The 27,424-nt window shown below is 36.7% G+C and overlaps 2 protein-coding genes across 11 annotated transcripts in view; one reads left to right on the top strand and one right to left on the bottom strand.

Annotated features, from left to right (window-relative positions):
- Window positions 1-695: 695 nt before the first annotated feature.
- agr1 (anterior gradient 1) lies at window positions 696-7,055 on the top strand. 3 transcript variants are annotated; one of them, XM_028024355.1, is made up of 8 exons: window positions 696-716; window positions 3,147-3,260; window positions 3,355-3,418; window positions 3,648-3,700; window positions 4,756-4,832; window positions 5,072-5,135; window positions 6,047-6,130; window positions 6,730-7,055. In XM_028024355.1, the coding sequence occupies exons 1-8, from the start codon at window positions 713-715 to the stop codon at window positions 6,777-6,779; spliced, it is 510 nt and encodes a 169-aa protein (XP_027880156.1). In that variant the 5' UTR covers window positions 696-712; the 3' UTR covers window positions 6,780-7,055. The 3 variants fall into 3 exon arrangements, with proteins under 3 accessions (XP_027880156.1, XP_027880157.1, XP_027880155.1); XM_028024356.1 differs by lacking the exon at window positions 696-716 and adding an exon at window positions 837-895; XM_028024354.1 differs by lacking the exon at window positions 696-716 and adding an exon at window positions 2,310-2,951.
- A 10,712-nt stretch (window positions 7,056-17,767) lies between these two features.
- Window positions 17,768-27,424, bottom strand: part of adarb1b (adenosine deaminase RNA specific B1b) — a 132,259-nt gene continuing 122,602 nt past the window's right edge. For all 8 annotated transcript variants that reach the window (XM_028022580.1, XM_028022582.1, XM_028022579.1 and 5 more), the window contains 4 exons: window positions 26,322-26,490; window positions 23,268-23,449; window positions 21,068-21,246; window positions 17,768-20,406 (listed from right to left, as the gene is read on the bottom strand). In XM_028022580.1, coding sequence (XP_027878381.1) covers window positions 20,230-20,406; window positions 21,068-21,246; window positions 23,268-23,449; window positions 26,322-26,490 — 707 coding nt within the window. In that variant the 3' untranslated portion in view covers window positions 17,768-20,229. The remainder of the gene's footprint in view (window positions 20,407-21,067; window positions 21,247-23,267; window positions 23,450-26,321; window positions 26,491-27,424) is intronic.

Raw genomic sequence — 27,424 nt, 5'->3', positions numbered from 1 at the left:
TTAAATCATTGTGAAATTAACTTATACTCAGCTATACTCAGGGTGTGGTCTGAAACGAGAACTTCAAGTAACTCTGGACCTTCCACTGTGGCTCTTAATAAGTTTGTGAAAGGATGATGAAGTTGAGAAATGTTTTAAAAGATTTTTGTAACAAATAAATGCTGGGATTGGTGCTTTTTCTCTTCAGATCGCAAACTACTTGCTTTATCATGTAATCAAATATGATAATTAAAGAAGTTGCATGAATTCCCTTTCATAATAAAGTTTCATGAGTTTCTTTATGTTAAAACCCTAGAACAAATTTGTTTTTCTTTCATTTAAAAATCAAAACAAATTTCATGATGTAGATATTACAAAAATAATACATTTTGCTTAGCTGGACCAAAGCCAAAAATAAGTCTTCTGGTTGTAATCCTTATCTGTTTCTGACAATTATGCAGCAAACCTTTGGCCCTTACTTTGCCTTTATGGTTTGCTGGAGTTCCTTTGTTTTTAATTTCCCACCCTTCCTGTTACGGTGAAGTGGAGTTGTTAGCTAAATCTAACCTAGCGATGCTTGTGCATTTTACTCTGATACTCAGAGGCATTGTTGGTTGGACTCATTAACTGCAAATTGTTCAAGCCGTGTGGCTCACGTCACCTCCTCTCCGCCACTGTTCTTCACTGCTGGTATGCTGTGCTTGGTTTCCTCTGAACATCAGACTAAGGATTGATGGGTGTGTTTGTGTGTGCGCCTACATATAATAGCTTCTTAGTGAGTAACATTTTCTCTTTGTTTCATATTTCTTTCAAACTATTATATAAATACCTGTTTGGCAAGTTTGGCTAAAAGAAAACTGACAAAAGGGAAATCATAGAGGCGAGCAAGCACAGATTCTTGCTTCATGCTGACAAGGTAAGACATCCACCATAAGTTTTATCAGAAGACAAGAGTAGGAGAATTTTGAGTTGTCTTTTCTGTGTAAACATTCATGTCGTCTTTTACAACATGAAAAGCTGATTAAAAGATTGCTGGATTTGTAAAGAATTTGCACAATTATGGCTGTACTTGTTAATTTCTGACAAAAATGCAATCATAAATTACCGAGAAGTAGATTTCTATGTGAATCATCATTTGTGATACAAATTATGATTTCTCCATTTTGAATGTTGAGAAGGAAACAATTGTAATGTGCACAAGAGTGCTCTACAAGGAAATTGTTAAAGAGAAGATGTTTATCACATCCACTTTAAGGAAATGCTTCAAAATGTTTAAAATTGCTGCTATTTTTACCACAGGAATTCCAGGCCTGTCTTACTTGTTTAATGATTAAAGGTTGAATATCTTTGAAGTTAACCCCCAACAAGGTGTGTGATTGCAGAGAAGAAATTAGTCTTTTTTCTCTGACGTGTGCATGACACAGACACCATTGCTAGCCAGTTGAGTGTCCTGAGTACAAATGCTTTGTGTTGCTCACCACCCTGAAATTTTACAATAATTCTGAATTATTCTGAGTTTATTTCCCTCTACTTAGAGCTGGAAAATTAAGACTCACCAAAAAAATGTGTGGGATTGAAATGAGGAAATAAGGGAAGTCTAATGAATGAAATGTAACATTTTATTCATTGATTTTATGAGTTCAGGAAACTGAACTCATAAAATCATGACAAAAATCCTTTTCTTGAGGAAGATTCATTAGAAAGAATTTATTGCAATGTTTTTTTTTCTAAATTGCTTTGTTACATTTTTCAGATCAAATTAAAATATTCATAACTCAAACATGCACAACACTTGGTCCTTCATGCTTACCGTAGAAGCAGTTTCTCTTTCTTGCCAACACATTTCAGATCGCTTAGGACCTGCATCAATTGCTTCCAAAAATTCTCTGCTGTTTTATATTATCATTTGTTCATGTCAGTCAAAATGGACTACGATAGTGAGCTGAGCTGAATAGTCATTCTCTCTAAAACTAATCATCCCCATTTCATTGCTTGAGTCATTACAAACATAAATGTTGAACTTGTTCTTAAGATCTGTCGATTTTATGCATTTTCTTATTCTTTCTTAAAGATGTCAGCAATTCCAAAGGATGTTTCTTACGTTTGCTTTATATGAATCCATACCTTACTTTTGTACAATGTTGTGAACAAATTAGAATTGCAGACAGCATATGGAGTATAATCGTGAAGCATATTTTTTAGTGTCTGATACTTATTTACCAATAGTTGTGCTAATAGAGTCTACTGTTGTTTTGAGCATTTTCAGATAGTGTCAAAAAGATCTGACTTCCTTACATTAGAAAACACTTCCAGAGTGAATAATCATAAAGGTGGTGTCAGTACTTTTTATAGTGATGAAATTGACACTTCATCGGTATGAATATGTGGTTTTGAGGAATGAACTATCCATTACAACCTTTGCAAGTATCAACTAGGTTTTGCAGTAGGTGTATGAGAAATGCAACAAAGAGTCTGAGAAAAAGGTCAAAAATCATCAAAGTCTTCAGAACTTCACATTAAGTATATTATTCTAGAATAAGACTTTACCACTGCCGTTCAAAGTAAATCATTTTTGAAGAACAGCTGTAACAGACTGGACATAGGATCATTTCTCATGTCTTCACTGCTTGATATTCTTCATATTTTTTTATTAGTTCAAAGCACTTTAGTGTTGGCTCAGTAGTTCATGCTTTGCTGTATTTTTTTATTTATTCATTTTTTGTCTACAATCGGTCAAATAACTCCTAAGATCTTTGTTTATTCTGTCTTTGACGTCATTTATGCCATAGAGAGAGACCTGTGTGCGCGAGGAGTGAGACCTGATATGGGAAATAAACGAACGATAATTCAAGGCGTGTGCGTACCTGCCAAACCTGAAATGTGTATGCTGGGCTAAACAGCCCTTAGAGCAGGAAGGTTCAGGTTGAGCTCAATGAACAGACCACACGGTGGAGGATTCTTCCTCTCATTGGGTAAAATTGTTACTTTTGTATTTAATTTATTAACACGCTTTCTACACTTTTCTTGTTATCGCAATTACTATAATTGCAATAATTTGTAAGGAACGTGGTGCCCTACGCGCAGTGCGTCATGCGCGTGGGCGGAGCGACGCCACACCTGACACCTGACATGTTAAACAGGCGATTATTACTGTGGTTTTCTCAAAGGTCGGGGAGCGATGCTTCGCTGGGTCGTGCTTGCTTTGTTCATCAGCCTCTGTGCCATTGCTGAGGCACAGAATAAAAAAAAGGTGAAGACTGCGACTGCGCCCCTGTCAAGAGGTGAAGTTCAATTTGAGCAGATTGATTTTATCAAGACTGAATTAAAGTCTAAAATTAGCTTGTCTTGTTTTTTTTTCTTCTTCTTCTTCTTCAGGATGGGGGAAAAATATAAAATGGGTCAAAAGTTTTGAAGAGGGCCTGTCAGAAAGTGCCAAGAGGTAGGACTTTAAACCCATTCCTTGATTGCATGATAAGATTATCTTCTTTTCAATGTAGCTTTTTAAAAAAATCACATACAGGTAAACAGTTGGCTTTATAAAATCATTAATCATGTAAAAAATTGCCATTGCAGCTCAATTTGTCAATAGATTAATTGCATTTACACCATCAGTGTGCTTACTGTGCTGAAGAACCCACCGAGTTGATTCACTGGTTTTATTTTCGCAGCCAGAAACCACTGATGGTCATTCATCATCTAGACAACTGCCCACACAGTAAAGGTACCGTAGAACTTTGGTTTTGTTTTGCTTTGTTCAATGAAAAAAACAAATATTACATGTATAGATGCAGATCTGCACACCCTCTGTCATTGTGGCTCCTTTACTTCACGGGGAGTTCAGTGCTTGTGTCCCTGATTCCCTGCAGTGTACTTAATGAAGTATGTTGGATTTCTAGTTATAAATCACTCAGTTGGTTTTCTGGAGGCAGGCTCGGTGGAAGTCTCAACAACAGAGCAGAGCTGGCTCTTAGTTTTGTTCTATTAGCATTCCTTGTAAAGAGGTCTTAAAGGCCTGTAAATCAAATGTGTATTGTCTGGTGAAAAGACGTTTATTCAGTGGAAGAGTATAAGAATCCTATGAGATAGAAACACCAGATTTTGTTGTACAAAGTACTGACAGACCTAGTCTTCTGTAACTGTTTCACTGGTGGTCCTAATGGAGAGAAGGGTCTTTGAGGAATCTTTTTCTCTTGATCATCCAGAGACTTGGGTCATCTATTTTATTTTCTTCATCTCTTCTCAGTATTTTGTATAGGATTTAGGACTAAAGACTGAGATCTCTATGAAATAAGGCTAATTTTATGTCAAATGAACCATTTCTATGTTAATTTGTCCATTTTTTGGATCATTATCCTGCTAAAAGACCCAATCAAGGCCCCATTTTCAGTTTTCTAGCTGAATTGAGCGGATTTTTATTTAAAATCCCCCTAGATGCCCTATATCTTAACAAAGTTCCCAGAAACACAGATTCCTCACAGTACTGTAACATGTTTTGATTGTGCAATACCCAGATTTAAATTAGTTAAATTTAAATCTGGGTATTGCACAATTAATTCAGGGTTTTCTTCTACACATCTTTACCAGGAATGCCCACAAGTGTGTAGAGCACTGTAAATTTAAATTCAACTTTCATACATTCACATTTAGAGGTTAGTGTACTTTAAAAATGTCCTGTAAAATGTGGTTTTCATTTATTGTTTTTGTTGCATTATTGTACTCATTACTATCATATCATATCCAGTTTACTACTCAGACTAACTATAAGTATTTTAACAGCTCTGAAGGAGGCATTTGTTGCTGATAAATCCATCCAGAAAATGGCCAAAGATGACTTCATCATGCTTAACGTGGTGGTAAGTAAAATATTATACATACTCTGAAGAGAAACTATGTAAAATATTATTGGTCATGACACTTCTAGATATGTTATTATTAATGCAAAATTTTGGAAAATCTATTCAGATTAGTGCTAATGTTTATTTAGGTACGTACTGTAAGCACAATGCTTTCAGATTCTATTTTGGTTCTGTGTAAATTACCACATTTATCATTGGCGGTTATTATAATTGTTGTGATTATTGTTCTTCTACAGGAGGAAATTGGGGACAAGCATCTGGCTCCTGATGGCTATTATGTTCCCAGAATCCTCTTTGTTGGTAAATACTCCCATCAATTATTATAATATGAATCAGTAATGTTAATTGCAGCTCTGAGAAAATCAGAAGTAAACATCAGAGAGGGATTTTATGCCTAATTAAATAGGATCATAACACAGAGTACATGAATGTGAATGAGAAGAATACATTTTATCCATTTTAAGTTGTTTTGATACTTCATGGGTAAATTCTGGGGGAAAATGTTTCCTTTTACTTTTTCCCCCACAACGTAAATGTTGAATAATACTGGATTTGCAAATGCAGAAATCCTCTGAGTGGCTCTGCCATATTCATGCTTCAGTGCGTAGGCTGCAAAGATATTTCAATTTCAATGTATACATCAACATCTTACTAAAATATTTGGGACTTTAAGAATTTTAGTGGCTATTTAGTGTTGCTTCCAACTTAAAACACTTGAAAACATTAAGAAAACCAATCAAAAAGTATTTTTATAGTATTTTATCCCAGTCTTTCAGCAAAATGTCTCATGGTGTGCAGCAGGTAAAGTATATTGTAGTTACTTTTTTGTTCCAAAACTGTCAGAATGTTCCTGAACTCTCCTAAGTGTGTTTTAGCCATTTTAAGTTACAAACAAATGTGTGGTTGTCCTGTTAAAAAAAAAAATTAAAAGGATTTTTGTTTTTTATTGTTTACTCATATTTCTAAGTATTGTTAAAAAAATATGTTAAATATAAATTTGTACAGATTATATACATATATATATATATATATAACACTTTCATGTGATTTCGTAACTTTCTCACAAGTCTATGTGCTACTAACTTGATGTAACTCTTCTGCGGAATAGCATTTTGCTATAGTTTCCCATCATCTTTTGTTTATTGTGCTATATTATTCCCATGTTCTTCTAACTGTTATATCTTTAGCTGATCATTTGTGTCATTCTGCAGATCCATCTCAGACTGTGCGCGCAGATATTGTGGGGAAATACGGAGAGCGTCTCTACACCTACGGCCCAGATGAGATGGAGCTCTGTGAGTGACCGTTAGCTCTCACTTTGACGCTGTTTGCTCTTGTTTAATAGGGTGAAAACATGCAAGGAGAATCCCTATGTCCAATCTGTAAAATAATATTTACATGAACACTATGAAGGTTGAAATATTCTGAGATAACTACTTAGGCAACACTTTGAGTGTATATTTTGCTTTTTCAAATTACACAGGAAAATATTATCATATTCTTTGTTGTCCAAAGGAATCCACATGTAGATATTTAGCTATAGTAGCTTGAACTTAAGTGAAAGTGGGCAATTGATAGTAAAGGCTCCAGAAAAAACATGTAATTTTTTTTTCCAAGGGTTGTTAAAAGGAAATAAAAAGTGATGCAACAGTTTATTTCTGAGTAGCAATGTTGAGAAAACTATTTCATACTCAAGCCGGGAGTTAGCTGTTCTTTGACATTGTGTTTTAACAAAGTGAACCTCCTGTTGACAAGTGTGAGTCTTCAATAAATGTGGATTATTACAAACTGTTGCACAGCAGATGTACCTGCAGCTTGAATTAATGAACTGTCCTGTTGGCAGCTCAGTATCGGGGCTCTGATGTTTCTGTTCCTGTCCTCTGTTCTTTGGCAGTGGCAGCAAACATGAAGAAAGTCAAACTCCTGCTGCACAGTGAACTCTGACGCAGCTCCGCTTCTACCAGGTTGCTCCTGCAGAAAGACCAGCACTGAACTGTTACACGGTCTTATAGAGCTCACTTAAACCAACATTAAAGAGAAGCAAGTGTTATTTTATTCATGCATTTGTAATATTTCGGTTGCTGTTCTGCAGTTGTGCTTTTTTATGTCGAGAAATGGCTGCATACCTCAGAAAAAAGTGGAAAAACAACTTCAAATGTCAAGTTCTTTGCAATGTGTTGTGTCTTAACCACATTGAAATAAATGCAATTTCAATGAAAAGCTTCAACTTTATTCTATTTACTCGCATTAAAATCTTAAAATTGTATTTTCTTAAGGGTTGTTAAGAAAAGAAAAAGGCAAATTTACCACCAACTTTAATGTTTTCAAAGCTCTGGGAGTTTAAGAGTCAAACTAAAACTGAAATAGGAGCACAGAGTTACCAAAGATTAATAAAATATCTTAACTTTCCTTTTGTTAATAACAAATAAACAATTAATTATCACTTCACAGAACCTGGAAAACAATAGATTTTAGTTTTTTGGATATTGCCATTTTGTCTAACACTAGGTGGCAGTGTGATACAGCTAGTTAAAGTAGACCATATGAAGACATTTTAGAGATGGAATGGATTCATTGTAATAATAACAAAATCAAAGGAACACTGTATGTTTCACTCAGTTTTAATAGACAAAACCTTAATGCAGATCAAAGCTCTGCAACCTGCAGCTCTGGAGCCACATGTGGTTCTTAAGAAGCTTGATCAAAAATCCTAAAGAATTTAATGTTTAAAATGTAAATGTAATTAGTAAAAACTTGGTTTAACATTTTCATGCATAATATTTCTGTAAAGAATGACACTAAGAATATTTTTATGAAGTCATTTATTTTGTCTATTGCCTTCGTGGCTCTAAGCAAATTTTGTTTACCTGGAATGAAAGCAAAAATGGCTTAGGGTTGACTGAAGTAGTTTTAGTTAAAGGTAGAAAATTTATTACCAGGTCTGATGTCCTTGCCTCTTTTTTTTCAGAATTTGTATTTTTATGAGTAAAACAAGGTTATATTAGTTTTTTAAATCACCTACTTTTCCAGATGTGAAGATCGCCACATAAAAAGATGTGTACTTAATGGTGGGTTCTTATTTATAAAGTGTTGGGGAGCTACAAGAAGTTAAATGCCAATTTCTTGTCAAATGTATTAGCTGTGTTTAGTTGGCTGTCATTGAAAATAAGTTGAAATCAACATGGCTCAGCTGTTGAACACAAATGTATTAGGAATCAACTTTATTTTAGTAAGTTTGTGCTCACCAATAAGGAATTTTGTCTTTGGTTATGCTTTGCTATCAGTGACAACATTCACAATATGAAAAAACAAAACAAAGCAAAAAAAAAAGTTTTGTCTTTCTTGTAAATATTTATATGTGCAGTGCTTTAACAAAAGAAGACCAGGTTGAAATGTTGAAAGTATGTATGGTATAAATCTGACCACTTTGACAGCCTGGAGGGTGTCTGGGGTGGCTATTTTTTGTAAGTAGCTTTCTGTAGTGCCAACCTGAAGGTAAACATCTACACGATTTGTGTCCAGAATGTGTGGGGTCTGCAGAGACGTTAGCTTTAGCTGCCCCTTGACATGTTCAAGTCCTGGATGGAGGGAAGACCAGCCCTGATGGTCCTTCCTATAAAGTTAATTGTTTGTTGCACGAGAGTGAAACTGATGCTATAAGTTATTATGAGTTATTTATTCCCTTTATATCACATGCTTTTAATAATGTGTATTAACTAATGCAACATATCCTCTTTTTTATCAGTCTGAATTCTGTCACACGCTGCTCACTGAGAAGTTGTCTTTTCTTCATGCTGTTTAAAAACATCTCAAGATGGACCTCTCCAGATTTTTTAAACACTGCCTCCCTCTGTTTTTTCCAATAGGTTTCGTATGCGCGCACTGCTGGATTCATAACAAATGTGTTTTCTGCTCTGGCATCTCAGGTCTGACAATTCCCTCCGTGTGTTCTCTGCGCTGCTGTTTCAGTGTTCTGGGAGAGAAATGATGCCTCCAAATCTTCCCAAAGCTGTCATACCACTTGGAGAAAATGAATAATACCTCATTTACTTGGCGCTGTTTAAGGAATTGTTATTCAAGTGGGAAAAACATGAATGGAGGCCAAGTTTGTTCATGTAATATGTTTGATGTGATAGCCGCACAGTGTGGTGTACATGAAAATTTTATAAATACAAGTACATTCCTATAAATTTGAATATCATTAAAAAGTTAATTCATTTCTGTAATTTAATTAAAAACGTAAAGTTGATGTATGGATTAATTCCAAACAGAGCAAAAATATTTAAACCATTTATTTCTGTTAGTTCTGATAATTAGCAAATAAAATCCCCAAATTCAATCTCACAGAACATTTTACACAAGACCAATGGAAACAAATTTGAAAACAGAAATCTGGGCCTGCTGAAAAGTATGACCATCTGCTGCACAGTATTTGATCTTCATTTGCACAAATGACTATAAACCCATATTTCCAATTGTTGAGTTTACTTCCTGCTGGTCTGCATTTCCTGTCCAGATGATCTTATCAGCAAAAGTCACTACCTCCATTTGCTGTATTATTAATAACACAATATGCATCCACTAGACCTACAACATGATGAAGTAAACAGTCCATTTTTTATACAGCTGTTGTACATGAGATTTCACAGCATTATTCATATATGGTATTCACTTCCTGCTTTAAAGAGAAATCCCTTTTTGGTGCAGAACAGGGTTTTTAATATTTTCTTCTTTGATAAAACAATAAAAAAAACAGATTATGATTCACATACTTTCTATCTGTTTTGCTCTGATGGTTCTAAAATATTTCCATTTTAAAACCAGACAACAAATTGGCTGTTGCCCACATGTGGACATCAAATTCAAGGCAAGAATCTTCAGATTTACAGAAATATTTTCACAGACCAAACCATCAAACACACAGACACTCACCTAAGTTTAGAGATCTTTACTTTGACTTTGCCAGTGACAAGGACATTGGGCTATTAGTTCTTGTTTGCACATTGCTCGGACAATTTAGCTATTCAAATAGCGCCCGCTTACCGGAAAACAGCTCCTTAATGAAGAAATGACTGGGTAATATGCCATAAACTTACTCTTTTATTCCATCCCACACACTCTTGAATACACACTGCATTGAAGCAATATGTACAGTACACACATGCGCACACGCCAACACAAACTTTCCTCACACACACGCTCACACGGGGGCAGAATGCTATTATAATGCAATCTACAGGAAACGGTGCCAATTTTGCCTTGTAAGTCAGACAGGTCAAATTGCAAATGTCAGCTTTTTTCTCTTTGATTTTAATTATTCTGTCAGGTTCAAAGAGCCTTCATCAGTAAAGGAGCTGTTCTGACAAAGGAAGGCCTGAGCGCACAGATAAGCTCAATCTGCGTCTCCTCTTGACACTTTTCTCCTCCGCACTTAGCCTATCTGCTCTCCTCTCACACACAGCGGCACTCGGGATTACCGCTGAGTAAATTGCAAACTATCACCGTGCCACAGAGATGGTTTAGCAATTACCAAATGGCTGTACTGATGGGAAGTCAACTTTTTAACAACACCGTGTTTCTTCACGTCAGATGAATTTTTATATACAAGACTGTGTGTAAGCATGTGTCTTACATGTTTAAAATACACTTAACACAATTATTATTTCTGTTTGCAGTAAATAATAAAAAAGTCTAGCATGTCTTTTTTAATCTCTACAAATTTTCTTCAAAACCAGCTTGATTTTCTACATTCCTAAAGCAGATGATTTTCTTAATCCACCCCTGAAGTGGATTAAAAAAACACTATTGAACTTCCAATTCAGTAAAACCTTTTAATCAGGCCTAAATGAGCCATTATCCATCTGCTCCTGCGAGTTTGAGGTAATGATACTCAACTGGAGAAACGTCTTCTTCTGTGTTTAGTCGCGTCTCCTTCCCTGACATTGCTTCAATTAACTCTGTATACATGTTTGGTTTTAGCTTAGTTATAGAAAGTACTCATGCTCTGGTGATTAGTTTATTTCTGTCTCTTTCCTGGACAGTCATCAATTTAACGTCTGTCTTTTTCTTGGACTAAGTCAACAACTTTCTGTACTTTCTCTGTTTTTCTGTCATTTTACAACTTTGCAATGGATGGAGCTTTTTTTTAAAAAAAATTTTTCACCATAATCTTTGTGTACTTTCTGTGTTTCTCTGGCCTCATGCATTTCTGCTTTTGCGATTAGCTCTATCTGAAAGTTTCTTCAGCTTAAAAGGGAGTTGTTCCTTTCAACTGTCACCACATCCCATTACTGGATTTGTAGGTAAGCTTAGCTGATTGTAATGTGCAAAAATTATAGTCAGATTCAAGGAAATATTTGGTGCTTTATTAGTAGAATGGACAAATGAATATAAGATTATTAAAAGTGAGTATTTAGTCTATTTTACATTTTCTTTATGACTAGTTTATAGCCCTGCGACAGACTGGCGACCTGTCCAGGGTGTACCCCGCCTCTCGCCCGGAACGTAGCTGGAGATGGGCACCAGCAACCCTCCCGACCCCATTAGGGACAAGGGTGAACAGAAAATGGATGGATGGATGGATAGTTTATAGCCAGATTTAGACAATCATATTTCTAATGACTATGACTGGTTCTGTAGGAACAAAATCATATATTTCCAGGGGCAAAATGCTGTTTTATCAGCAACATTATTACTTGGGAACTTGCTGTGGTCCCACTGCAGCTCATTATGTCCGTTTGCGTTGACAGCATCCATGTGTGTTCAAACTTTAAATTTTTTACATTTATTATCTATGAATGTTCCTGATTTATTAAACATTTCAGCAGTGCCTTATGTACTGGCAGTACTGTCAAAACTCTTCATGAAATTTTCAGTCATCACAAAGATTTTCAGTGCAGAGGATGTTGTTTAATGCTGTATGATGCTATATGATGTTCTGCACACAGTTAAACTCAACTTGCATCACATCACATGAAGACCCTCAATGGAGAAACTGATTTTCTTTTTCTTTTGGCAAAACATTTTACACAGAGACACTGTGTTTCCTTTGTACTTAGTCTGTTGGTGTTATCACTGCATAAAACACCTACACATGCACACACACACACATACAAGGTCACATCCATACTCTAACCGGTGAATATCAGGAGGCTCGAGCCGGCCGAGGTGGAGACTGGTCTGGCTGTTTGATTCGCCACATACATCAACTCTGTTGAGCAGAAAATTGAAATGGAAATGTGGGCCTTGGAGGAGTGTGGCTCCCATTTACTCCTGGACCAGAGCTAATGATTTGTCATTTCTCTCAGGGGCACAAGCTGTTGGCCTCTCCCTCACTGCCCTCCTGCACCGGGACGCCCAGAGCTGCTCCTCTGTTCTTTACTGTGCTGGCGCTCTGAGGCGACGTGCTTATAAATTAAAAGAATGCATATTTTAATGTTTACCAGTGAATCTTTGTGTCTGGCCTCATGAAGATGATTTTAGGCTTTCCTGGAGCTCATGAATACTATATTTTTTAGCTTAAATACTAAGACAAAGCCAACTTTAATTACTTGTAATAAAAAGACTTGATAGAAGTTTTCCATAGACGGCGTCACAAGAAATAGCAGATGGTTTATGCATTATTAAAACCCAGAGCGTTTCTCACATGGTGAAGTTTGCTGCAATGACTGAATCTGCTTTTAGAGCTTTCATCCTGCCAATGGGGTGGTAAACGTCAGAGAGCTCAGTGTTTACAGCATCTATAGGTTATTTATAATTGATCTGATAGTTCATCTGCCCAGAGAGTAAACAAAGAAATTGCTATCAACTTGGAGGATTATTTTAGGGTTTCCTCTCAGCTGATTTTTCCCCACAGCTAAACAAATATGAACAGCAGCAAACAAAAATGTAAAATTTTGATGAGCTTGGACCAAAATAAGTATTTAAAAATATATAGTTTTTTAAATCACTTTAGAGACAGATGGTGAAATGCCGTACGTTCGACCCATATAAAAAAAAACAGACAAACAAAAAAACATTGCAAATCTGATGTTGCTAACATAGTTTTTAGTTTCCTTCATTTCCTTCTTCTACTGCTCTGTTTTTAATCCATCAACAGGTGAAACAGGTGACATCCTGTACAGGCTAACTACACTCAGGCTGACTTTCAATGGTTTGCTTTGACAACATTTTGATATGACGTTAGGGCCAGAAAATGAAAGTTTTTTAATAGATTATTTTACACCAAATGAAGAAATGACCAAAATGTTGACATTAAGATATGTCCATAGAGGGAAATCTAATACATGTTAAGAATATATTAACCAGTTCAGAGCTGTTGGAGGAGAAAACAAAGAGTCTCCAGAGGAAACTAGGAGAAAATGGAAACAAAAAAGGAAGGAAATGATTATTTATGCAATGTCTCATAAGTCTTTTACAGTTGTGAAAAAGCATAAAACCATAAGCAGCTATCATAAGTTCTGAGCTTTGCAGATGGCACTCTGTTTGTTGTTTTTATGGATTTGTAAACACAACGAAAAAAATCCATTTTGTGATATTTGCTGTTGATATTTATGTTTCAATCGCAAGATCACAGAAGCTGCAGAACAGGAGCAACCCATCACTGATACATCACACACTGATAGGACGTCACTGAAATATGTACACCCCATAATAATATATATTATTATCAACAATGGGTTTTTGCTTGGACTATTTTGTCATTCACTAGAAGGTACTGCAGCATCCGCCACATCTCTACTAGCTACAGTTTTATTTCACCTTTTTTAGTAAAAAGACGTTTAGGATCTGCTGGACTGCAGTGTATAAATTAAATACTAAAAAATGACAATAACTCATTGAATTATTACTTGATCCATTTGTTGTGACTGAAATTTGCAACAACAAAAAAAATGTCAGAAAGCTTCTTCTGAAATTAGGAAAAGATTCAATGCTTTAAGCGTGACATCTGTTTTTTAAATAAGACAATATTATATTAATAATTAAGCATCTATCTGGTTTCAATAAATCATTCCAAATCAGTTTTTGTTTGATCTGAATTAACTTATCAATAAAACAGCAGTATGAATAAATGAGTTCTTAGTTCCCCAAGTTAAGTAAACTTAAAATCCTCTGACCCCAAATATCTTTCAGATCTGAAGTACGTTTTCATACCTTTGATTTACTCTTCAAATGAGTTTGGTAAGCACACAGAGGGAACCCGATGACCCTCCTTCACTTGCTGTCCGACCTGAAGATTAAAACCAGCAGTAAAATGCATGAGACGCCTCCGTCTGACTAATCCAGCCTCCACACTGAGTCTGATTGACACCCGACACGTATGCAATTAGTTTCTGCAAAAATGTCACCACCGCCACACAAAGCTACTCTACAGATTATATATAAAACTTCAAACTCTGCTTAAAATGTGTTTCATTGTGGAACACTGCGCAATAAGGACTTGAAAGGTGTAGTTCTGGTGATGGTGGACCCTGAGGTGATCTTAGAAATGAAATACGTTGTTTGTCTAATTAAATTGGTGATTCCATCGGAGATCTCCAGTGACAGGCTGTTCATTCTCAAGCAAACAGAGCGACAGGTTAATGAAATCAGGCTGAACAGATGTTCCTTATTGTTGTACTGCACAGTATTTTCACCCATTGTCTTTTGTTACACAAGTTTACATCATATCTTGCTTTTTTTTTTTTCTCAAAATTACTTAGTGGAGAGCCGATATTTTCTAATTTATGGTTTGACATCCAGTATTCAAAAGAAAGGACGTGATATATTTTATATGAAGACCATATAAGGGGTATCAAAAACAAAACAGAAAATATTTTAATCACATCTTAAGGTGAATATGTAAGTACTTTAATAAAATATTATGGATTTTACTGCCAACAGTGCATGCTGCCTGTTAAAAATTAATGTTTGGCACATAAGGTTGCAGCTGAAATAATAATAAATCATGGTCATATGTCCTTGGATTGAAAGACATCTAAAGCAAATCTACTGGACTAACTTGTGTAAAATGGATGTCAGGATAACCTGGTATAGCAATGCTTTGGCTTCATTGTTGACATTGCTGAGTGTGTTATGATTTTATTTCTTAAGGAAGAAAATTGTTCTGTACCTGATTTTGATTGTTTTTTTTAGAATGTTAATGTTCTGTTTAATTCTTGTAACCTTATGATGATCAGAACTGAATCTACAAGGAGGCAAACTGGGAGCAAATGATACGTAGAAGTGATAAAACTAATTCCACCTTGACCATTGAGTTGAGAATTGTGAATTCTTATATTATCATTTCACAGACACACAGAAAGAAGAGTCAAAGACATAATCAGAAATAAACTTGACCCAAAGATCAAAAGTAAACTAAGAACTTCTTTATTCTTTTTTTTTTCTTGATTTCATATAACTATCTATATCTGTTTTTTCTACATTGTCCTTAAAAGTTTGTCATCATGCTAGGTGCAGCTTCAGTGTTGGTAGAACATGCAAGGTCGTGGTTTGAGTTGGTGGAGGATTTCACACATTGGACAACTGAACCCAGAAGGAGCAAAAGCCTCCAAATGTGGGCTCACTGAACAGAACCAAAATAACATAACCCCACCAAGAAGGGGGAAGGGTTGCACTGACCGTCTTCAGGGATTCACGAGGGGGTTAAGCGGAAGCAGTTCCGTACTTGCTCCAGTAGTTGAATTCATCCGAACCATAAATGGAGACTTTTTCCTTTTTTTTTTCTTTTCTTTTTAAATCATGACATCATCAGTTGACATCTTTAGTGCAGTCAAAAAAAAAAAAAAACTAAACTCTAGGAGCAGGCAATCTTAACGGGGCATATATGAAAAAGAAAAACCCTCAGACAGCTTTGTAAAAATCAAAACATTAACAGAACGAACTGGGAGAAACAGAGAGGAAGAGAAACATCTGTCACACTTGCATATGGAGTAGGCCTACTGGCTAGGATTGTAGTTAGGGTTAAATTGTAGGGAATCACTCAATCAGACTGTTCTTCACTTTTACTATAAAGCTAACTTCAAAGCTGTGTTCAAATTGGTCACTTATTCTTCACTACAGTCATTTTCATCTCCTGTGCACAATTTCTACTGTTTACTTGAATGTACAGTTCACTGCATTGTTAAAGACAGACCACTATGCCCTACAACCTGAGCTAACAAGTCCATTAAGGCTAACATTAGCATTCTAACATCCTCAGCTAATTATTAGTTTTCTAGCCACTATGTAGATAGTGTACTAAAAAGCTACTGCCTGGTACAGTAAAGATAGTCTACAGAGGTGCTACATGGCATCATCAAATTAGACCATGATTAAATTAAGCCTGAGCTAACAGAGCGAGCTAATGCTAACATTAGGATTCAGTGCCTTTGAAAACAGATAACAATTACTCTAAATCTACCATTAATTGTGTACTCAGAAGTTCTCAGATGGTACAAAAAAGTAGTGTTGAGGTGGTACACTAACTTTTAAAAAAACCCAGAATAACTTGAATGGCCTAAGAATGGTAATGCTAAATTTAGCAAGCTAACACCCACTGTACGGTGAACAAGAAAACTCTCATAGGGCTTAGCAAAAGTATTGTAAAGAGGTAGTACACTCTTTACACTACTGTAGCCTATATGACAGTTGTGTAGCTGTGAATATTAACATACTGATGCTGACATTAACATGTTAACACACTAATACCCAACCACCAGCCACTGTCTTGACTCTAGACCAGTGGTCCCCAACCACCGGGCTGCGGCCCGGTACCGGTCCGCGCAAGAAATAATTAACTATTTCCGGATCTTTTATTTTGAAAATCCTAAACCGGATTTTACCGGTTACGTCTTGCGCGTCAAACGCAGCAAAATTGCGAAGGGCTGACCGCTGCTCTAGACCATTTATTCTTGCAGACGTGTCAATATTGGACATATCATGCTGAGTCTCAAATCTGTGGATTTTACCTAAATGTAGTTATCTATTTAGCCTAACATAAGACACAAATAAATTGCTTCCTAAACTAAAATTAATTTAATCAATCTTTAGGCCTTCACTTAAAACTATATTTCTTACCAGAATATTCTATCTAGGGAAACATTGATTGCTAGGGATATCTTTATTTTAAATTATATTTGTAATAATATATCTCAGAATATGTCAATCTCAAAAATTAATCTTCCCTTATCCATTTTGAACAAAATGCCATAACATATTGGCATCTACATTTATGTTGTGTTCAGATGCTGCAGTAGGTTGTTTCATAGAAATGGATGGAAGCATTTTTTGATGTGCATCTAAAGCCACCAATGTACAGTCTTTAGCATGTTACTGTTAGCGATGATGTACATTTAACATACGCAGTTAAGGATAACTAAAAAAAATGCTAAAAGTTGCATTAGCAAATGGTTTTCTCTGCTTTGTTAAAAAGTTCATGTTGAGCTCAGTGTTTCCAGTTTTTAACCACTGCCAATATGAAGAGTTTAGTAACAAAAGCATCTTTGAATTTTCAAGACTTTCTAATATTTTACACACGCTTACACAGCATCAACTATGGTCAACTAGAAATTCAATTCAATGTCATACAGTGTAAGTAGAGAATCAGCATCAGCTCTACTGTATTTCAGCTTCAGTCAATTCAGCATGGTAATGCTAATGTTAGCATGCTACCATTAACATGCAGGGCAGCTAACATCCACCAGTGATTTCCTTTTTCTTATAAATAAAGCGACATATAAAACGTTACCAAACAGTAGAAATAGTGTACATGAAACAAAATGTAATGCCTTGACTGACCAAGAATGATAATAAAGTAAAGGCACTAATGCTGATGTTTGCATACTGACACTTATTGTCCGCAGTTGATTTTTGTGACTTTCCTGACTTCACGGAAAGTAAAACTGGTAACATAAGATTTAGTGCAAATTTTATGATGATGAATTATGTTAGTATAAGGTTTTAAAAAAACCATTTATTTATAATGTGATGTATGCTGCTGGTGCTTGTTTATGCAATATACCTGCAAATAAACACATTAAAGCAGAATTTAGTGTTGCAACACCAAAACGCTGGCTCCACCTGCATCATTCAGTTTTTTTGTACACACACAATCTGAGTGAGTGAACATTTTGAACACAACTTTGATTTTCTAATGATGGCTTAGAAAATTAAATCAAAACAAGGAGGATTGGACAACCTTCGATGACATCACGAGTGCCAGCTGGTGGAGGAGAAATGTAACAGTGCTGCTTTTTTTTCTTCCTGCTGTATCTGTCTTGCTACAATGGAAATGAATCATGTCGACTCTGGAAGTGTTGGTGCCATGCTGTACATTGGCTGTAGTCAGTGATTCATAAACTTATATATAGGAACAATAAGATCTTCACATTCCTACTGACAAAGGAGAGATCCAAAAGGTTTCCACAGAGGGAGAATTTGCCACATTTGTTGTTCCTTATATGCGCAGAACAAGTATATTGCAACAGTTATGATTGCAGGTCACAAAATGCATGGTGGGCGCTGACAGCTACATTTGCACTAAAGAAGCCTGACTTTTATGCCCAATATGGAATATACTTTTTTTTTTGCAGAAAACACAAGTACAAAAAAAAAAAACAACCTGCCAGTAAAGGGATGATGGCGGAATAATAGCAAGCCATTAAAAAACAGGTGTTATTAACACTGGGGGAAAAACACGTGAAAATCTACATCTTTGGTGAAAATTTAACTGAGTATGCTGAAAGACACCTGAGCACACACAAATTTCACACTCAAACTGTGTTTTTCATCCTACAGCTGGAAACAGGAATTGACTGAAGTTTCTTAGAAATGCGTTTTCATTGACCAGTTTAAAACATGGAAGAGTATTGACTCACGGTGAACAGGAGTTAATACACAGAGAGGCGTTAATACAGGAGGCTGAACATCAAACTGGAAAACTGTACATTTGGTTGGACACTACTGGCATCAGGTTTCAGCATACAGCTTCTGAGTCTGTTCATGCACGGTCTGTGAAGGTGCTTCCAAGGACAACGTTGTGGAGATTGCATGTTTGCATCACAGCCACCACAGATGGGCTTAATGTGGCATATCTTGAATCTAGCTTCATATACTGTACCATATGTGTGCTACAGGACATCTACTATTATCTGATCTGACAGCTGTCAGGGGTCTCTGTGGTGTAAATACAAGAAGTCTGAGAAGTTTGTTGTACAGTCACTGTTCTCTCAGTAGTTTCATCCCCATTTATCCTTTTTTGATAAGGGAACACAGAAAGTAAACAAACAAACAGAAAAAAACCCTCTTCTCTTGAAGCCCCCCAAAAATCATTCAATTAATCACAAGAAATTTAGAAAATAGAGACAAAGATTCAAAGCTGCCTGTGGAGAAAGTTGCTGGCATTCATTCAAAAATCATTGACGCATAGAGTTCCCCGTCGCTTGTTTTCTGCTCGGCAAGCCTCTCAGTTCAGTTTCCATGCAAAGCCATGGATTCAAAAAGGAAACCAAATAAATCAAGGAAAAAATAATAGAACGTGCAGCGCCTCCTAAAGCTTCGTCCCGGGACCCAGGTGAGGGGGAGGACTCCAACATGACCCACCCGGATATTCAAGTATGAAGTGACAGCGATGGGAAATACCTTTGAGGACAAATGAATGAATAAATGAATGAAAAAGAAAATCACAAAATATTAACTTGAGAGTGCTAAGCTGCAGTCACACCTGTCCTGAATTTGTTTTATTGTGAATCAATCAAACAGGGCGACATTGTTTTAGAACATTTTCACCTTTAATAAAAGGGGCTAAGAACGCATGAGAGAAACACACATTATATGTTATACCTAGAATATTTTCACTTTTCTGAACTAGATTTACATCTTGAGGATTTATGAATCATTAAATTAAAGATCACTGTTTTTAATTTTAGCAATTATCTTTAGGTCCATACACATTGGTATTAGTCAGTAACAACAACAACAAAAATATATTTCTTCTATGCTACATGTTCCCCTAAAAAGGCTACACTCATTTTGCGAAAAGAGACAAAAATTGTATTTTCGCCACTTTTTCACACCTACAGCATGAGGAACATTTCTGTCCTGAAAACAAAGTGACTGAAAAAAAAAAGAATAATGGTTCCAGTTTAAAAACAGAAAACAATTAAAACCAAAATTATAGGCTTAAAAATCAAAAATGAGAAACAAGATGAGGCGGAGGTCCTCTGAGGAATGATGAGCTATGGAGAGTTCGTGGAGCCACGCAGGTGACAAGTGCACATGTATAGCTCACACATGGGGACGGAAATAAAATGTTACTGAGGGGCTCAATAAGTTTTCCGGCCTGGGTCAGGGAGGGAGGGCGGGAGGAGCTGGTGCATTGGGAAACCCCCCCTCTCCATTTGGTCCCCGGACTCAATCAGGAGCTGAGGGTGAACTGGTCTTGCTCGATGGGCTTTTTGACCCAGGCCCCCAGGCCGGCCTTGTGGAAGGCCTTGATGAGGGCCTTTTTAGCAGAGTGGTACTCCATGGCCGCCTGCTTGGCATCATGGTATGAGCTGGGCTTGGGCACTTTGATCCGCAGGATGGATGACAGCTGGGTAGGAAGAGGACATAGAAACAGAAAGTAGAATTTAGGATGAAGCTTCCTTGAACAGGTTAGCATAGGTCTCTGTGCTTTACAAAACATATTACATTTTTTGCACAGAATCATTCCTATATAATGAGATTTTAGTCTGCTCCGTTCTGCCTATTCTGAGCTCCTTTCAGGATGAGCTGCTATTAGCCACTCCCCCCCCCCCCCCAACTCAACGCTTACAGTCGCATGTGAAGATGGCTACAAACGTCATACAACTGTACATCTTTGAAAAGCAGAAGTAGAGCCTCCTGCACAACCAACAAGAATGCAGCAAGTGGTTTCTAAATGGTAAGTCAACAACTAAACACTTGTCTTTTCCAGCAGCCATTGTGCAGCGCATAGGTGATCATAGATTGAACAAATACTTAAGATACTTATCTGTGACATTTTTCTTTTAGAAACAAACACTGCTTTAAACTTTTCCACCTCTGTTGTTTGGTCTTCATGATGCTGTTTGTTTGCTAATGTTCTCTAACAAAGTTTGAACCCTCTGCAGAACAAACAAACTTATACTGAAACAAAATTAGGAGCATCAGAGCAAAAAAAAGAGAAAAATGAAAACGTAAATTTTTGTTTTGCAAAGAACTGTAATATAAGTTGCGTTTCCGGCTCTCTGTACCTTCGAGTGCAGGCGCACCCAGCGGCTGTAGAGGGCGTGTTTGCAGAGTCTGGAAGGCCGGCCCATATCGTCCTTCCCCGTGGTGGCGTTGATCACCTCCAGTGCCTGATCGCCGACAGTCCAATTCACGCTGAAGTTCGGCGCCTTGCCCGGCTGTCTAGCCTCAGCGTTGCTTATACCTGGGAATCCCAAACAAAGAGTTGGTATGCTTACAAAGAATTTTGTGCACCTGATCAGCTCAATACTATCACCTCCTATGTTTAATCGAAAAGGCATCCTGATGCAGAGGCAGCTTATCAAACAGCCCTGATGTCTTTTAGCATCTTTTTTTTTTTAACCTTTTTTTATGTGATGCTGTCTAACATGGTGGAGAGAAATGATGCCATCTACCTCGGAGGGGGACTCTGAGGACGAGGCCTGAACTCTTCCAAAACATGACAGGGCTTTGGCCTCCACTGTGTCTCAAACATAAATGGGAGATATATGGATGCCATAAATCCCTGTGTCCTGCTCGCTTTTGTGTGTGCGTGTATGTGTGAAAGTGCATTAAGCTCCTTGGTTCCATTTGGCAGCACTTGTGGCAGAAAATGATTTACAGCGGATGAAATTCTCACTGCTCTAAGGCCACAGCCCTTCACCGCTAAAAAGTCTCTAAAGCGGAAAAGGTTAATAACCCCGGACTATTATCTCCTCTAGAGAGGAACCACAGTGGAGGAGCAGAGGATCACGGGGAATGGTGAGTAAAATCCAGGAAGCAATGAGACACCCCCTACCACAACGTCTAACGCTAAATCTGATTGTTTTTAAGAAACACAATGGCTATTCAGGAAGAGAAGTTTGGTCTGAAACTAGTTCTTTGTTTTGGTGCCTGTTTTGAGGTATGAATGGAAACATAAATAGGCATTCATAAGAAGCTGCACAAAACAAAGCACTGGTGCAGAGTAGTTTGGATTGAAGGGTTGTTATGTTGTTTTAACACTGTGAAATTGAAGTGTTGGTCACTCAGTCCCTAGTGGGTATGGAAAGGAGCCATTCACCATCAGTTTATTCTGACATAACTGGAGTTTTATGTAGATCTACTACAAGCAGGCATATTGTTTAAAAAAAGTTCAACTTGTTACAACAGCCAGTTAGCCAAAACACCTATAACATTTGACCAATTAGCCAGCCAATAAACTGAACAAACACACAAACAGAACAACTGTCCAATCAAACTCACCATCCATCCATCCATCCATCCATCCATCCATCCATCCATCCATCCATCCATCCATCCATCCATCCATCCATCCATCCATCAAACCAACCAACCAACCAACCAACCAACCAACCAACCAACCAACCAACCAACCAACAAGGCCTTCCATCCAACTAACCATTCATATAGCCAGCCAGCCAACCAGCCAAAGGAAAGAGAGAGGTGAGTTAAATCTGTGTTTAAATAGTTACTGCATACCATTTATCAAAATAAAGCTGCAATCAAAAAAGGGAAGGAACAGATTTATGAATTTATAGCCAACATGAATTTGTGAGATAGATTCTTTCTTATAAGGGTTGTGCAAATTTTTAAAGTATCATTTTACAATAATGCTCCATATAGTCAGTTTATGTTTTAGTCAGCTGTACTTAGATTAAGCAAAATAAATGTTGACCACAATCCAGCCAAATAATCTTAGCGAGATCATTCTGCTTGACATAATCAGAATGACTTCTTTGATATTCTAATGATATATTTTAGCTGTTTTACAAAGAAACAATGACAGGAAGAACAAAAACAGAGTACTAAATTAAAAACAAAAAAAGGAAAGTAAAAGAAAAACAAAAGGCTTTTGAAAAGGTCAAGCCACTGCTGAAAATTTATACAAAATGTTAAAGCTATTCAAATTCCACAGCAGAAAGATAAATGTCAGCTCAGATCAAACAAAGCAGGAAAGCTCCTCCTGTCCTCCTTTCCTCTACGACTGACCTGTGAGGTCAAGAAATGTGTTTACTACCCAGAATTAAAATCTTTCTGCTTGAGATTTGGAGAGCTGGGGTTGGATTATCAAAGTTTAAAAAGGTGACCTCACACGGTTGGGTTATTTTTTTAAATTGTGAACGTGATCACGCAATACAGCTGGGAATTTAAGGGAGAAAAAAAAATCAACCAGCGGGTCTTTCCGTATTTTATCATCTATTTCACTTCAGTGAGGGCTCTTACCGCTGAGTAGAGGCCTGTTGAGGGTGAACTGCTGGGGCAGGTCCTCGATATCTGCAATGCGCTGGTACATGGCCCTGGAGAGGTGGTCGGCATGGTAAAGGCTGCCGAGGATGATGCTGGAGAAGTAGATGGGCTCGGTGAAGTAGCTCATTAAAGAGCCCTGGATGCCCACCACATTCCACCTGGAGAGGGAAAAACATACAAGACAGAATCTGAAACCATGTTGGAAACACAAAAACCACACAGCAATTTGTTTTTAAAGGGTGTATTCTAAAAGCCGTGCGTTATGTGGTGAAACTCTTTTCTTTTCAAGAGTGATGTGAACCTGCTTCATTGTTTAGCAGAAATTGAAATGTATTTGTGACTGAACTGAAAGGACGTTTTTTTTTTTTTGGAAAGTGCCTCGAGATTATATCTGATGTGAATTGTTGCTTATAAATAAACTGAACTGAATTAAAATTGAGTTACCTTCTATGTTGAATAAACTACGTAATTATAAAGATGAATACATCTAGAATAAAATAAAGAATTCACACAGATTTAGAATCTCAACATTTCAAGATTTACCTTGAACAAATCTTTCCAAAGCTTGGCAGTCTAAGTATAAATATCAGAGGTAGTTGTGTTTTTACATAAATGATATTTCCAATGTATCTAAGTCATTAAAATTTCTTCATTTAATGACATATAACTCTTGTAATAGTTGAGCAATAATTTCTTGTGAATAATAAGCTGTAAAGCTGTTTGAGCTTCTCTGGGTTATTAGTCAGTAATTAAAAAATGGAGATTAAACATTAGAGTTCAAGCTTGAAATCAGACTTTTATGTTTTATATTTCCCTTTAATGATGTTTCCTAAGCTAATTATCTTCATCTTGTTAGAACGCTAAAAAGCATTTATATGTTGCTTTGTGATTGACTGATTCACTATTAGTGTAAACAAGCAATTGAATAAGTGTACCTAACAACGTGGGAACATCTCTAGTTATAAAATGATGTACCAAGAATAACTAATTTGGCTTGTAGCATCGGTATTCAATTTCAAGTAAGAACATTGGCATATAAAACACGCAACGGATGCGACGCTGCACAAAAGGCTCCATTGTTCCACAACACAATATTCTTGGTGCAAATGTGTCTGAGGAGGTGAGTGTAAAACTGGAGGGAAGGAGAAATGAAATCTCAGGCTTTTATAGCTGCAGGCGGTAAAACACAAATTCAGCACAGTCAAACAGCTTCATATTATTCTTAGCCATACACACACGCGGTTTTATCGCAACAACACGGCGACACAAATGCACCTGAATACCTTCTGAAGGACACGCGGCGAACAAAAAGAAGCAGAAACAGGCAAGCACGCTCATTGGAGTTATGTTTTCAGAGGCATTCAATTTTGTTCCTGTCAAACCTCACTATATTTCTGCTTTGTGTTTCTTCCTGCAAAATATAACGCTTTATGGCTCCGTGCAGGGAGACTAAACACACACAAAAAAAACAGAGAAAAAGTAAGGAAGAGAAGCTGCTCAGGTTTTAAACACATAATAAAAACATAAATCAGAACACAGAGATTCAGTAAGTAAAATCTTTTCAAAAACTTGTTTTAATGCGGAGAGCGCCGTGTTTTTGATATTGAGAGAGATTGAAAATGACACTTGAAAATTCTGATTTTATGTCAGCAATTTAAGCACTATACTGTATGTACAATAATCGTAAATAAAAAAAAATAATTGTAGCCTAAACTTTGTGTAGAGATGCACTCCAAAACTCTTCATTGGAAATTATTAACTCCTCTTTTCTACTCAAACTCGCCATAATTTTGTTTTATAGCAACTATTTCCAGCAGCTATTCACTTCAAAAAAGAACGCTACTTAATAGACCATAACAAACTGCACTTCCTTCAAGTTGCTCACGTAAAAAACAAAAAATGTTTTGCAAAGTTCCCAGAAACTACATAAGCAAGAAACTTATGTTGTCTAATAGTTGCTAAGACTCAAAATAGCCTGGATATTTACCTATTACACGTTATATTTGCTGTTCTTGGGTTTGACAATGAATTCTCAGTTCTATATAATTATTAATTTTTGGCTAATCCAGATGAATTTTAAAGGCACACAGATTATTTATGACAATCAAATAACTATTTAATTAATCAGTTAACACTGAAATCAATCAATGGCTATTTTTGATCTTTTGATACTCTGTGGTTTTCTTTAAATTGCACAGAAACACAGAAAATGTCACAAACAATTTGTACCAGTCCTGAAACACTAAGCTGTAAACAGTATTTATGCTGCAACCCACATGAATTACACAATCAGCATTCAGTTACTGTGCGCTCAGGCAGAGTTTTATCCAGGCGAGCGGAGGTGGAGCATTCTCATGATCAGTCATGGAGAAGTTTCACCATTCATCAAAGTGTTGCCTTGAACATGGACAGAGACTAAAGACGCTATGATCAGCCAAGAAAAAAATTCTTCCAGGGACAAAGGATTCATCAATTCACCAAGCTCCCTTTGACACTCAGAAACCCCCCCCCCCCCAAAAAAAACATGGACTTGAAATGATAAAGTGCATCGACAGAGGGGGGATATATCACTGTACAGAAAATTATACTGGCAGCAAATAAAACATGAGAGTCCAAAGGAATGTGGCTGAAGGGAAATCAGGCATGAAGTTTTTGGGTTTATCTAATTAGAAAATATTATGTTGCACACATTTGAATGCAAAAAAATTTGTAAACAAATGTTTTTAATGTTGTTGCTGTCAAAAAGTTAACTTTTTGGAGCTTTTTGAATATTTTCAAAAACAAGACTTTAACTCGAAATGCATCATGCAGTATTTGGTAACATCTAATGGCAAAAGCTGGAAACTTTTGCCATTCTGTAAACCATTTATCTACCGTCAAACAACAGTGGCAATAAAAGGTGGAATTAGTCTCGCTCACTCTAATGTAATACAGTAACATGACTGCTAAACACGCTGCAGAAACAAAGAGAATTCAACCTATTTAACACTTTAAACTACTCTATTTTGTACTGTATTTGAACCAAATTACCTTGCGATCTTGTCACTGCAGGACATGGTGAGCAACCTCTCTCCTTGAAGCACGCCGTCCCAGGTCTGGATGGTGTTACTGGACCGTACAGGAATGGTGCCCTCCCCTGACTCTATTTTGGTCCTGAGTTGGCCTCTTGCTTTGCGGTTTGGGTGCCGGTCTCCCTGATCTGAGCAAGAAAATGATCACACATAAAGCAGAAATTCATATTTAAAAAAAAAAATAATCTCAGACAGACCAATGCCTAGCTAGCATGATAACCTGATAAACAGAATGGATTAAATGATATTATAAACCAAGCACCAACTACTGCAAAGGAATAAATCTGTGCTGTTACAGATCAATCACCTGGGAGTCCAGTGTCCCCCCTCTAGCTCCGCCCCTGCTTGGGGCATAAAAAGTGAATACTACAATATAAACGATGCATAAAGCAACATAATTTAAGATATTAAAAAGCTTTTAATGGGTAATATTCAGAAAATACATACATGCAGTATGTATGCAATGCACAACGGCACATCAGGGCCATTCACATGTAAATTTCAAAAACAAAAAAAAAATTCTACAAAAAAAAAAGAGAAAAGTTTTGAGTTTGAAAAGTCAAAAATCTGCTGGAGAAAAAACTGCAATTTTGAGATCAATTGCAGGAATTTTCCAGAAAAAACATAGAATTTTCTGAACTCACAAATGTCCTTGTTTTTTCTAGAAAGCTGCTGAGATTAAGTTGTTTTGGCTGAAATTTACTCTTCCTTTTTTTTTTTGATGACGCCTATGGTTACGTGAAAACAACAAAACAATATAAAATCATCAAATTTAATTTTTATGGTTTTACAAAACATATATTTGCATGACTGCCAAGTATCACACATTCAGATAGAATGACAAGCACCAAGCTGCCCCCATCTTACAATGTAGTCCTCCATGTAGTGAACACAAATGTTTTCATGATTTTACCATTCAGTTTATATTTCTTTCTTGGTTCTTGCATTTTTTGCATCAGTACCTGGATGTATATTTAATTTTATTTAAGGCAGAAAGTCTTGTTTCTTTTTGGAAGACAATGCTAAACTGCATTCTGTCGCACACAGGATCATGATAATGTA

The sequence above is a fragment of the Xiphophorus couchianus genome, chromosome 7, assembly GCF_001444195.1.
Source record: "Xiphophorus couchianus chromosome 7, X_couchianus-1.0, whole genome shotgun sequence".
Lineage (NCBI taxonomy): Eukaryota > Metazoa > Chordata > Actinopteri > Cyprinodontiformes > Poeciliidae > Xiphophorus > Xiphophorus couchianus.
This window is presented reverse-complemented; position numbering and strand designations above follow the sequence as displayed.